This window comes from Ammodytes marinus (genome assembly GCF_949987685.1).
Source record: "Ammodytes marinus genome assembly, chromosome: 5".
Classification (NCBI taxonomy): Eukaryota; Metazoa; Chordata; class Actinopteri; order Uranoscopiformes; family Ammodytidae; genus Ammodytes; species Ammodytes marinus.
In genome coordinates, this window is record NC_137234.1 from 18,105,811 (window position 1) to 18,119,038 (window position 13,228).

Genomic DNA, 13,228 nt, shown 5'->3' on the forward strand with positions numbered 1-13,228 from the left:
CACCTGCTCCACTGGGTTATTTTCAGAAACATGGAGGATTAGATTCTTTCAACTCCCAGAGCTCGCGAGGCCAGAACAGGGCATGGGTCAAAACCACTGAACCCAGCTTGCCAAATGCAGCTCATTTTTTTCCACAGTTTCCTTTGCTGCTACTTTTGTCTGAACAACACTCAAGGGTTTCAAACTTGGTCAAAACGGAGCATTCCAGCAGAAGATGAATGCACACTCCTCCTGACTATAAAACATGAAATACAATCAGTTATTGCTTATACTGGATCATGGCCCTGACATATCTTGACATATATCAACTGCATTGGGTGTGACTCTTACTCGGATGACTAACATTTGGCTGTAGATTTAAAATAGAAATTGTGACGATTAAATCAAAAGATTTTTTTCATGCCTCTAACGTATCCATGTATACTATCACATTACTATATTAATGTTTTCAGTGCCGGAGAAGAGTGGACCGAGAACCCCGAGACATATGAGTCCAGCTTCTACAAAAGGACCCTGGACAATGAAATTTATATTTTCACAGCTCCATCTTTCAACTGTAAGTTTTTCTGAAATGTTCATATATGTGTGTGTGCACTTTTGTATGTACGTGAGGATCTTCACTGTAGTCTGGCACAGAGCCTATCCTGCTCTATGTCTTTGGACGTCTTCCAAACCCTACTGGCAAAGATCACAACTCTCAGGCCTCTGATATCACTCTCTTTATCCTTCTCGTTTTCCCGCTGTGTCTTTCAATGTGTGACCCCACCCTCCATCCCTCCCTCCCTCCCTCCCTGCTGCCTGTGCACTTCCTGTTATCTCCACTGATCTCTCTAGCAGACACTGGGACAGGCAAACGTCAGTGCAATGTAGCAACGCTCACAGCTACACACTTGACTGGATTAACACATGTACTGGCTTCAGAGACTCCACTCCACTCACATAAATTACAAGCAGCTAGAAAACGTATGGAATTTCCCCCACAACGGAGAGCGATTATTCCCTTTTAACTGTGGTGTGTGCACATTCTGAAGGGGTCCTCTGTCACGTACATTTAAACATGATTTCAGTTAAATTGCCATTATTATCTCTGGTATCTTCCCTTGTGTATTCCTTCTCTAAAGCAGCAGAGGGCAGGGAGCCCGTTTCTGAGTCGGGCATTCTAGTTAGCAAAGCAGTGGATCTCACCATTGACGATGTCACACTCAAACCAGCAGGTCAGTCGCTCTAATACCAGATTGTTCGCTCCTTGTGATGCACAATTTAGTAAAAAACATACTCCACAGCTATTCAAGTTGTATCTGTATCTGCCTGTTGTGTGTTTTGTTCTGCAGTGGTTGGAGTGAAGCTCAATGTCTCATTTTGGATGAACAGTTTCATGAATGCTACAATGAAACTGAATGTAAGTTGTTTAATAAAGTGTGTTTGTGATGTCTTTGTCACCTGTTGGTGTGCAGTAATCATTTCTTTCATGGTTTACTTGTTTTCCTTTTAGTGCAAGGATGAGATCTGTGGCTGCCTGAGGAATGACCAGGTATAGCAATGCAGTTGACTGAATATAAGTTGTGATGTTTCATTTAATAAACATGTTATCTCTTGTCTTCTATTAGATGTTTTTACTTATTTTATTTACCATGGCTGCCTTGATAAGGCATTTGGTATTACCTTACTGGAGAAACCCATTATGACAAGACTTTTGCCTACCACATATTTTGTTTATTTAAACCTGAATTAATTAAAATAGTATACTTAGGATTCATTTCAATTTGGGTTTATTGCATTTTTTATCTTGACCTTTTTACCTTGCAGCAAGTAGACTGTGTGATCCTGGACGATGGAGGATTTCTTCTAATGTCCAATCACGATGAGTATATCAGCCTGGTAAGTTACCAGTAATAATTGTATTATCCTTTTAATGACCATGTATCCTCCAATAAACAATGGTCTTTCCCAAAAAAAATATCAGTCATTTATAAACCATCGCACAATAAAAAGTTGGAAATCAAAGACACCATTTATATTATCTATTCATATACAGTATCTTACTTTCCTCTACCTTTCTACAAAACTAGTTCCTATTTCCTTTGTCATAGAGAACCATCAATCTCATATAGAGGTCAACTAAAGGGCTTATGACTCAGCTAAGTTCTGAGAATGTCCTGTTAGCTCTGGACAGTTTTGAAAGCTCCTGTAGGACAGCGGTGCATCCATGTCTCCGGTAAAGTATAACACTAGCCACTGGAGGAGGATCAAAGGCAAGCTTCTGATGGGTTTTAGTCTGTCTTGAAAGTTCTAGTGAAGTGTGTCCCCTGTGGATTCAAGTAGTCGGCTTTGCTGTGTTAATTCCATGTGTTTTAGGCTGCGCTAGGCCCATGTGTGACGGTTGTAGGATATGCAGTCGGTTTAGAAACATTCCATGTCAGTGAAGACAGGACGTCTGCTGTCTTCAATCCATTCTACCATCACCATGTCTGGCAAAACCGGTCTTCAAGAATTTTATTAAGAACATCTCTTTCCCACATTTTGTGTTACATTTGCCGTCTGTTGGGACAATGCAGTATTCTTCTGCTGTCTTTCTGTTATTGTACAACTAACATATTGTTGCCAAAGTTCTGTGATCACCGCCACAGCCCTTTGTCAAGGCTAAGAAGCTCATCTCTACGTACCATCAATGCATATTAGCTTATCAAACATTTCCATGCACTACAGTTTAACCACTTATAAATAGCTTATTGACCCCTATGAAGGCTAATACAAAAAGCTTTACAAGATGACCATTCAGCCCATTGCTCATCTACTGGTGTCCAGGTGTTCAGCTCTGTGACTGTTCTGCCTGAAATCATAGTAGAATTAATATGTGACCTTTATTCTGTGTTGGACAGGCTTCACCTTTAATCTGGTCTTTAGGTTCACGACCTAACATAAGAGCGACTGGGTGACTGCCATCTATTTATATGCCCTACCATAAAACTGTTGAATGGGCTCATCCCAAATGGCTTAACACGTAAATGTCAGTGCACTGATGTGCTATGGTGAATGGCCCTATCAGAGGATATAGCACACTGTTTAATGTTTTGCTTGTATAAAAAAGCGCCTCACACTGCTTTTATTGTGTGTGTGTGTGTGTGTGTGTGTGTGTGTGTGTGTGTGTGTGTGTGTGTGTGTGTGTGTGTGTGTGTGTGTGTGTGTGTGTGTGTGTGTGTGTGTGTGTGTGTGTGTGGGCGATAGATAGGTCAGTTCTTCGGCGAGGTGGATCCTGTGCTGATGATCAACCTGGTCAACACCTCCCTGTACTCCTTCAACAAAACCTACGACTACCAGTCTGTCTGCGACCCAGAGAAAGAGAGCAAGGGTGCAGCAGGACCCCGCTCTGTCTATGTGGTTAGATACTAATTCACATAAGCAAACGCTGTCTCTTTCCCAGATAATTAGCGTTTACGCATTTAGGCATTTAAAGTAACTAAGCCTTTTTTCTGCATGCTGGAATAAGACTTGACACAAACAATATTGATTATGTGTTCCATTTGTTTTAATATTGTGATTGGACATTATTTTTTTGTTTTATTACGTTCATAATGGTAATATAAAATGGGCTTCTATTAAACATGCTACATGGCTTTCCTGTCCTGTCCTTTTCCAGCCTACAATTGCAGACCTGCTCAGTATTGGCTGGTGGGCTTCCACTGCTGCCTGGTGAGTGTACAGGTTCTGTATTTGTCCTTCTCTGTTGTGTTTTTTGACACTTGTTTTGTTTTGTTTTACACATGAGTTTTTTTGTGTGGCTGTGCATTTTTTACTTTAGGGTTGGAGTTTTTTTTGTTTATGGGAGTGAGCTTGTATGTTGCTGAGGGATGAAGCTGGCTGGGTCAGTGTATGACAAGGGCCAGTTACACAACATTACACAGCATGACTGTCCAACAACAATAAAAAACAGTTTTTAAATTAGAATGACTTATACATCCTTTGACTTTTACAATACTCAATAGTGACTACAGGCTTAAACAGATGTGTGTGTAGCTGTAAAAAGTGTTTGGCCGGTCAGTGCAGACAAGTTAAAGATGCTCTATTGACTAATGCACAATGATTCATTTGGTCTTGTTCATCCTCTGTGTCTAGGTCAATACTCCAGCAGCTTTTCTTTGGTCTCCTGTTTCCCAACCATCTAGATGCAGGTGAGCAACAACAACAACACAAAAAGCTGTGACTGTAAAAAAAAATGAACCATCAGCCTTTATTGAGATGAGAAAACAGCGTCTGAAAACCGATCTTTTAATTCCATCACTTTTAATCCTATCACCTTTCTCACAAATCCTTCCCTGCGTTTTACTTTATTAAACCTGGCTCCTATTTCCAGTGGAGTCAGCAGATGAAGAAATACCTGATGCCATGTTTAAGGAAAGCTGCATCACAGAGCAGACTCAGTACTTCTTCGACAATGATGAAAGATCCTACTCAGGTGTCCTGGACTGTGGAAACTGTTCCAGGTATGTTGGTGTTTCTTCATTATATATTATCAAATGTGTATGTGTGACTCTGCCACCTGCCATACTGTAAACTGGAATGGATTGTATAAAGAGTGTCCGCCTCTCACTGAATCTTTGTTTAACCCATTGATGACTATGGCAATCTAGGATGCATGTCCTTAATGCCTGAGGGTTTTCTGAAAAAATAGTACGAATTGTCAAGTCTACCAAAACCTTAATATCTAAGCCTGTGTAGCACATAGAAACATGAAATAAAATACATTTAAAAGTTAAGGTTCACAGGATTTATTTAAACATGCTCCCTTAGCGCTTACAAACCAACAAATATTTCTAAAAATCGTCAAAATTAGATGAATTAGAAAATTATTAAATATTGTTAATAAATAGATGCAATGTGTTGTGTGATTTTCGTCAGAAGTCTATAGTAGACCTTGATTCTGCGCACCAAACGCCACTAACTGTTCTGTCGCCGACATAGCTGGCGTATTTTTTTTATTATTTTGTTTTATTTTTTAATTTTTAATTTTTTTGATTGACATGATTTTCGGCAAACCACACAACTTTTGGGTGGTCACGTGGTCTTCAAAAAATCAACAAAACCCACCTCATGTGTATTTGAACCAATGACAGTGCATTCTATGCTGGGAATGCCATGAAAATTAGATAAAGTAATAATACTGCGCGACGCAGCATCAGGCAGGAGAGCCAATGTGGCATCGCGCAGCAGCCGTCATCAATGGGTTAATGGTCTGCAGGGATGGCTTCAGAACAGTGTTATGTAGTTTCTTGGCCTCTTTCTGATTTCCAGCCTGATTTCATTCAGGCAGCTGTTTTACGATGAGTCCTGATCAGACACAGATTACCTTGATCTGTCATTAACCGGAATTGCAGAGGGGACGAACAAAAGCTCTTCTATCTGTTTTTCTTCCTTCACTTTCTGGCTATACTTCAAACACACTAATACACACATTCACAGACCGCTGCACATTTACATGGCTCTAACCTCCCTTTTCTGTCAATTTGGGCTGTCGGACGGGGTTAAATATGGCTGTAATTACTGCGTGTTATGAGTCCCACGTGCCTGGTGCTTTACTCCCCAATGTTAACGACTGTAGACACAGAACTTTCATGACTACCATAAAACACCAATCCCAAGAGGAGAGAAGAGGTATGAATGTACACACATACCTGTGTGTGTGTGTGTATTCAGTACATACTCTATGTGCAAACGCTAGAGAATTTACCATGGCATATGAATTAGAGCTGTTTCCTTACACCGTGGGCATATTATTGTATGAACACTGTATAGACTACATAAACACTATGCGTGTGTGGCCACGTGTGCTTTCTAGGATGTATCGTGCCGAGAAGCTGCCGAACACCAACTTAGTGTTCCTGATCACTGATGCCAAGGCAACGTGTTTGTCGTGTGACCCGAGACCGCTACGACAGGCTGAACAACCCTGTATCCTTTCACTCAGCTCGTAAAAATCAAACATAGACTTACGCTTCCTTTTTACTTTCCAGCCCACCATCCATCACCCTTATGACAGGAGGGCTTTAAACTCTCAATACAAGGACACAGAGCTAAGGAGTTTGCAGTAGGTCCCTCCTGAAAGTTTCAGGGGTGAACAGTAAACCAGATGCACGGCACATGAAAGCCTGTCTCACATTACTCACAGATTAGGTTTCTTTGTTTAAATTTCATCTGGGCTGCATGCTGCCATCAGCCTCAATTAAGTTTAAGTGTCCTGTGTTTGTGTACAATATCAGTGTTTGTGTATATATATATATATATTTTCAAGAATAAATATGTTTGACAGATGTGGCTTGGTACGTAGCTTCCTGCCGTCCTGCCTGGTGTAACAGTACAGGTGTCGTCATCACATGTCACCACCGGGGTTAGGACAAGTGCCTCCAGTTGCTAATAAGGACACCGCTGAGCGCACACAAATGCTGACACGCCATTCAATACACACATGCTGCTAGCGCACACTGATATAAACACACACATATGGCATGGCTTTATGTTGACGAATGATTGATATGTCTTTCTAGGAATACATTGTTTATGTTAGCAGGGACCAAATTACCAAATGGCCCCATAAAAAAACATGTGTTACTATTTATAGGACTGCCTTTGTGAATTATTTCATTCCAATCTCTCAACTCTCATAGATGTTATTTCTAAGCAAATTATGCAGAGAAAAAAATGATCAGTTATCATTCTCTAGCCAATGCTAAAAATATGGAGCAAGGCTTTTTGGCATAGAAAATTAGTCAGCACATCGTTTAATTGCTGTTGTGAAGTGTGACATGTGTTAAGTAAATGTGCACTGCTGATGTGTAAATTTCATTTTCCTGAGAGTGTGTGTGTGTTCAGCTGAAGGTCCAGATCCATGCGAGCTGGCTCAGAATCCCAGACACCGCAAAGGGCCAGACGTGTGTTTTGACAACAATGAAAACGTAAGACACAACAACCACACATTGCTGCAAACGGCTCTATCAGTGAGGCTTGACAGTTGGCTTCTGTCAACAGCAATGTCAACAGCAATGTGCATAGATTCAAAGCACTGCTCGGCTGCCTGCTCTTCCACTCTGATCTATACTAGATTTAGTCACTCAGTTAGTTTTTTATTCTGACATATATCATTTCTATTAATTTTGTGAATTTTGCATGCAATTGTCACTCATTTGTTTTTTTACTCATGCTTCATCCACTCATACTTTTTTCCCACTTCCCTTCTTTCATTCCTGTTTTGTGATTCTGCATCCCATTGGCTGCTGCTCTTGCCTGGTAGGATGAGCCCTTGTGCCCAATCAGCAGAGGTTCTACATTGGGCCCTGCACCTCTTTTGTTGTTTCTGGTGTTGAGTTCATGGTCAGTGCCCTCGCACACATTCTTGTAGATTCATAACTGCTGAATACAATAGAAGATAATATACAGTATAGAATATAATAGTCTTAATTGTCATTTTACATGTACAACAACATTGGATGCAGTCCTATCAGTGCAAACATAAGAAAAGTGCATGACAGGGAATAAATATAAAAATATAGATAGACTCTAAAACATTGGTAAACCAAATTAAATATTATGTAGACACAAAAATATCCTAAAGAAATTAAAAAACACAGACAAGACATTCACTGCCCGATTCATCCTAGTTGCATTCAGGTAGCATTTAGTGCAAGCATAGCCCTTGGATAAAATTATTTTGTGTTTGTGTGTCCCTGTTTTAATGTAACGTCATCCCTGGCAGCAGTTCAAACAGAGTGTGTCCGGGGTGAGATGGGTCTTTTGATATGCTTTTAGCTTTCTTGAGGCAGCGAGAACTGTGAAGGACTTCTAGGGAGGGGAGAGGGCAGCCAATGATATATAACATCTATGTTGGATTCAGCAATAAATGCATTTTTTCATCCACATATAAATATTTACATAAGGCTGTGACCCCACAATAAGTAAACAAAACACTGTAAAAGCTAAAAGTGTATTAATTTATTTTGTTGTGGCATGTCCATCTCCCTAATGCCTGAATTCTACCTCTCTCTGTTGCATTTTTTTTGTGTTTTTTTCTTATTTTTTTCACCCCTTAACAGATGGAGAGCAGATTGAATCAATCAATCAATCGCCATTCAAACAACACCTAATTATATAAGAGTGCTTTTGTCAGAAGCATCTGAGCACATAAAGATCTATTTTGCCTGAAACTGAAAGGTATTTTAGGGGTTTCAGGTTTAGACAAATGTGCATATGTAGATGATGTTGAACAGATTTAATGAAAGTTCACACAATGTGCTATTTGAGTTTACTGTTTTCATCAGTAAAACAAAGGAGCAAGGTGGATACATAATGTGTGAGATCATTGCATGACCACCCGACTTTGAACAGTTTATAAGACGTCAAAACATTTGGAAAAATTATTTCCCATATCTTTGTGAACACAGCCTTGCATTGTATTCTAATGTGCGTAGATCACACACATTACAGGCGGCTAACTCTAATGTGCCTGCATGTTTATATTGTGGAGAGGCTGTGCTGGGAAGCAAAAGGGCAAGGGAGAAATCACTGAGGTAGTGGATGAACAGAGTAAAAGTAAGCCACGTCCCATTTCCTCTTTCCATCTGTCCAATTGCTTTTGGCTGGGCTCCTCATAGGAAGAAGTTTGGCTAGTCTGTTTTGTAACCGATGTAAACAGAGGAAGCTCCACTTGGTTTTCCTGCCCTTTGAATACAGAGGACTCCCACCTCTTTCTCCTAGGCCTCTGGCATGCACGGATATCCTGAATAGTCCCATCAAATGCAAAATAACCACAACACCTCTATAAACTGCAACAGAGCATTTAATACTAAGCGATCTCCAGCAACGTGTGTTTATGTTTATACTAACCACGGCAATAGTTGACGCTCAGAGAGAGAGAGAGAGAGTGGCCAGGGGCCTCATTTATAAAGCTTTGCGTGGGATTCACGTGGAAGCTGGCGTACGGAAGAAATGTAGGATGTACGTGCGAACAAAAATATTCGGATTTATAAAACAGTGCGCACTCACGTCCTACGCCTGTTTCCCTTTATAAATCACAATCTACTCTAAATGTGGCGCAGCCTTTGCGGGCTTCACGTACCGCCCATATTTACCCATACATAGTCATCGACACGCCCGAATTAATATCATTTACTGAGTGCATGAAGGCGGTAGTGGCAATCGCCGACTGAAAGGGAAATGGAAAAATAAACTCCACACGGTGTGGATCACTGCGGTCACCCCGAAGTACCCGTTGGAGAAGTGGCGAACAGGGAAAATATAGTTTGGTGGCAGTGTGAGCGTAAAGGCGATAGAGTGCAGCCTGTGGCGATCTCTGTGAACGCTGTGGCCGAAATAAAAAGAAGTGATCCGACATAAAAGTGGACGCAAACAAGTGCATATCCTCACACAACAGTGTTTGTGCCACGAGCGGGGGGCACTGAGACCCCCCATGAGATACAGATTCGGAGAATTCATCCCGGGGCAGTGACGGGCGGCGGAGGGTTAATAATAAACTTCACAGTCCCTTTCAAAACACAATTGCGACGTGCTTAAACACAAAGAAAAACACATAGGGGCCTAGATAAAACGGACTAAAAGCCGTGAAAAAAATCACAGTAGCCTATGTGATGTACAGTAGGCTTATCATTAGTGTATGAAAAGGTGCACTCCTGTCTGCCTGACTGAGGCATCGAGAACAGCGTCAGTGTAAAAGTAATAGGCTGTATTCCACCTCAATATTATCAGAATTAATTCCACAACATGCAGATAGGTTATTCTTTAATAACTGCAGAGCTTATTCGAACGTTGCTATTTTGTTTTTATTTGCACTCATATGTCTCCGTTTGTAGGCTATTTAAGATCCTAATTCGTTTTGTTTTTGTTGGTATCACTCCATGGAAAAATCCGTGGAGGCATTTGTTCATTAGTTGTAAGAATGGCTTCATCCGTTTTGCAAAGGAACTCCCAATATATGATAGACCTACATGGCTTATAATAGGCCTATCTGGATACATTTTACACAAACACATTCGTTCTCGCACTTCATACATGTGCCGACGGAGTCGCCGTTTCTCCTTTCTCCACTTTCTGTGCGTACGCATGGGTCAGAGTTTGCGTGGAGGACCGCACATCTCCCGTCAAGTTTGGTTTTTATAAATCCCAATATTTGCTTAGAAATTGGCGTGCGCCCTCTTCTGGGCGTACGCAACGTTTATAAATGAGGCCCCAGGCCTGGCCGATCCCCGAAACGTCAATCCGCAACGTTCTGGCCATGGTTGGTTTAAACATAACCAGCTGATACAGCTTTTTAAGTATTACGACATTAGGCTTTATATTTGGAAGGGCCCACTTTAATTGTGTAATCCGTGTCGGCCATGCTGCTTCCAGCTTTCACCATAACACTGGACATGGCACCCGGAAATTCAGGACAACTAGCCATACTGTACTGCGACATACAGGGGCTGAGGTTGTAGTTCACACATCTTTGAAAGCAGATGTATTTATATAACTATCCCAATATATTGCTGTATCATTTTGTTAGCACAGCCCTAGTTAATAGGTGAAGTTAAGCTGTCTTTGTGACTAAGCTAACCGTCTCCTGGCTCCGCAGCTTTATATTTATGGCATAAATGGTGAAGGATATGAGAGTGATTTCGATCTTCAAATCTAACATACTACAAGAAAGAGAAAAAGCACATTTCCTTAAATGTCAAACCAAGCCTTTAAAATTACAAACATTAGCTATATGACATGATACAAGACAGAAGGATATGTTATCATGGGATAAAATACAATATGATCATGAACAGCTGATTATTATCAGTGATGTTGACGGTAGTTGCATTAGAGCTACAGGATGAAGGATACGACTGTTTTTCTAATTGATTGACAGTTGTTTGTTTTGTCCTACAGGAAGATGACTCTGATTGTGGAGGAGGGTCCTGCCTAAGCCCATGTCTTTGGCCAATGTTTGCGCTCCAACTACTGCTGCTGTGGCTTGTCACATCTTTACAACACTCATGACCCCTACACACACACACAAACACGCACACAGTTTATCAGCTCATTTCATAAAACGCCAGCAGACACTCCAGTCATGCCATCCAGGATGTGTGCAGAATATCTGCAACAAGACAATTTTATCAGCATTTCCATTTTCCAATACCAAAGGGATGTCATTAATTTCCTCCCGGTCATTTTCAAAAATAGAGACACATTTATTGTTCTCAGCTGTACTCATTTCCATGACATACTCCTTAATACTTTCCTAAGGTGCAAAAGTAAGAGCTAACCAAACCCTTTAATTCTGCCTCATTTCTTCTCTCTGATTTATTAAGGAGGTTAAAGAGTTGTCCCACTATGCCAACTAAATATCATTCAAAGACTGTATGTTCACTGACAGCGTTGATTTGTGTTGTCGTCGATATTGTTTGTTGCTTATTATATTTATTGAGTATGAACCAGTATGCTGCAATGATTGTTTATGTTGGCAACCAGGGCAACTAATAAGAATATCCCTTTTGTTCAAGTGTAAAATGTACTGTACCTATCTTTTTATGTATATTTTCTTTATTTTTGTACTCAAAATCAATCTGCATTTTGTGACTAGCTAGGTGTATTATTGTAGCAGCATGTGCTCAGTACAGAGCAAAAGACAACACCAGTACTCCGACACCAAAGCTCCACACAGTACCAAGAACCACAGATACACACAAACCTGCTACAGAGAATCTGCTAGTTTATTTTTAGGAGATTTCTCACGGGTGGTGTGTGTACATCAGTGTTCAAGTTATGGCGTTAGATAGATAGCTAGATAGATAATGTCTTAGATACCTTGCTGAGAAATAGGTGATGGTCTGGGAGCACCAATGGTAATACAAATCTATTAGGATATGCCAATTTCAAACGTGTTTGTATTTGGTACGACAGCTTTGGTTGTCCTCAATTTGATGCATCAAATTCCCAGTGCCTACAAAGTAGCTAAAACTGTCGGTTATCTGAATGGTGCAAAGCATCAGTTATATTCATACCATGTCTGCTGCTATGCTAATGCTTGCTATGGTATAACACAGAGGGTAGCCCTTGCAGTGATATGTTGTGAAATGGGCCGGACCAGTTGAAGTTATTCTATTTTGATTGGCCCAGACAACAGTAGAGATGACCAGTGATTTCAATTACGGGATAATTATATTATTTCCCTTCATTGTCAAAGCAATCCGAAACCAGACTGGATCTTGTCTCTCTTTTTTAGTCCTGTTTCTGTTACATTTCTGGATCACCAGACTCAGGAGCCAAGATGACTTGTGAATGAGATCAGCATTATGCATACTTACTGTTTCTTTGTTTTTCCTCTCCTTGCTGTTCTCCTTATGCTTGTTTCATCTTTTGTGTTGCTTTATAAGTGCTGTGAAGCAGAAGCTGAAAGCTCAGTGTTGAAACGTTGCAATGTCATGGGATGAGCTTGTTCTGTGTTTGAACGCTGTGTATGCCCATGGTCAGCATCAGGGCCGGTTGGAGAGAACCTTGCAATAGACTACTATCAGTGGACGTTTTGCATTGCCTTACTTTACCATATGTCATTAAGATCGCACATAAGTGTGTCAGTTACCTTTTTTTTGTTAAACAATTAAAGTTGAGTTCTCCCCACCTTGCCTACATGGTGACCTGCTGGTGTTGAGTGTTCAGGTTATGCCTGTCTATCAAAGTTGTGTGTTGACGTGTTTAACCCCGGGGGTCCTGTGTCTATGTGCAGGCATGTGAGTGTCCCTCCACTATCTGATTGTGCTTTAATACTGTACATGAATTACTCTTTTGTGGAACTTGACTAAGCCTGAATACATTTTGTATACATTTGTACACTTATACTATTTACTGTATAAAAGAGAAAAATGTAAGAAAAGAAAAAAAAATGTTTATAATATGGTGTTGATTATTGTGCAAATATAATATATTCACAATAAAAGTGTCGTATTGTTATGATCCGAGGTGCTCCTTTTTATTCTGTCACATCTGGCCAGTTGCTGCGTGGCTCCACTGGGAACAGACCAAACATGTCATCGGAAAAGGGAAGTGCATCCTTTGTGTTAAAATGTGTCTGTATATTTGTGTATGAAGTAAGTGTGGGTGATTGCTACGTGTCAAATAGCCCTGTACATTTGGGATTTTTCCCAAACGCTGCCTAGTAATATCAAGTAATTCAAATGTATTAAATATTTACTAAACG

At 40.5% G+C, this 13,228-nt stretch overlaps 1 protein-coding gene across 1 annotated transcript in view; it reads left to right on the top strand.

Moving 5' to 3' along the window:
- The window catches only part of LOC307251295 (voltage-dependent calcium channel subunit alpha-2/delta-1), a 66,145-nt gene extending 54,682 nt beyond the window's left edge, over positions 1 to 11,463 (top strand). Inside the window, exons 28-39 of the mRNA XM_080028622.1 lie at positions 453 to 556; positions 1,125 to 1,214; positions 1,332 to 1,399; positions 1,493 to 1,531; positions 1,807 to 1,878; positions 3,226 to 3,378; positions 3,638 to 3,690; positions 4,114 to 4,169; positions 4,352 to 4,481; positions 5,834 to 5,946; positions 6,865 to 6,947; positions 10,918 to 11,463. Coding sequence (XP_079884748.1) covers positions 453 to 556; positions 1,125 to 1,214; positions 1,332 to 1,399; positions 1,493 to 1,531; positions 1,807 to 1,878; positions 3,226 to 3,378; positions 3,638 to 3,690; positions 4,114 to 4,169; positions 4,352 to 4,481; positions 5,834 to 5,946; positions 6,865 to 6,947; positions 10,918 to 11,028 — 1,072 coding nt within the window. The 3' untranslated portion in view covers positions 11,029 to 11,463. The remainder of the gene's footprint in view (positions 1 to 452; positions 557 to 1,124; positions 1,215 to 1,331; positions 1,400 to 1,492; positions 1,532 to 1,806; positions 1,879 to 3,225; positions 3,379 to 3,637; positions 3,691 to 4,113; positions 4,170 to 4,351; positions 4,482 to 5,833; positions 5,947 to 6,864; positions 6,948 to 10,917) is intronic.
- The last annotated feature ends 1,765 nt before the right edge of the window (positions 11,464 to 13,228 follow it).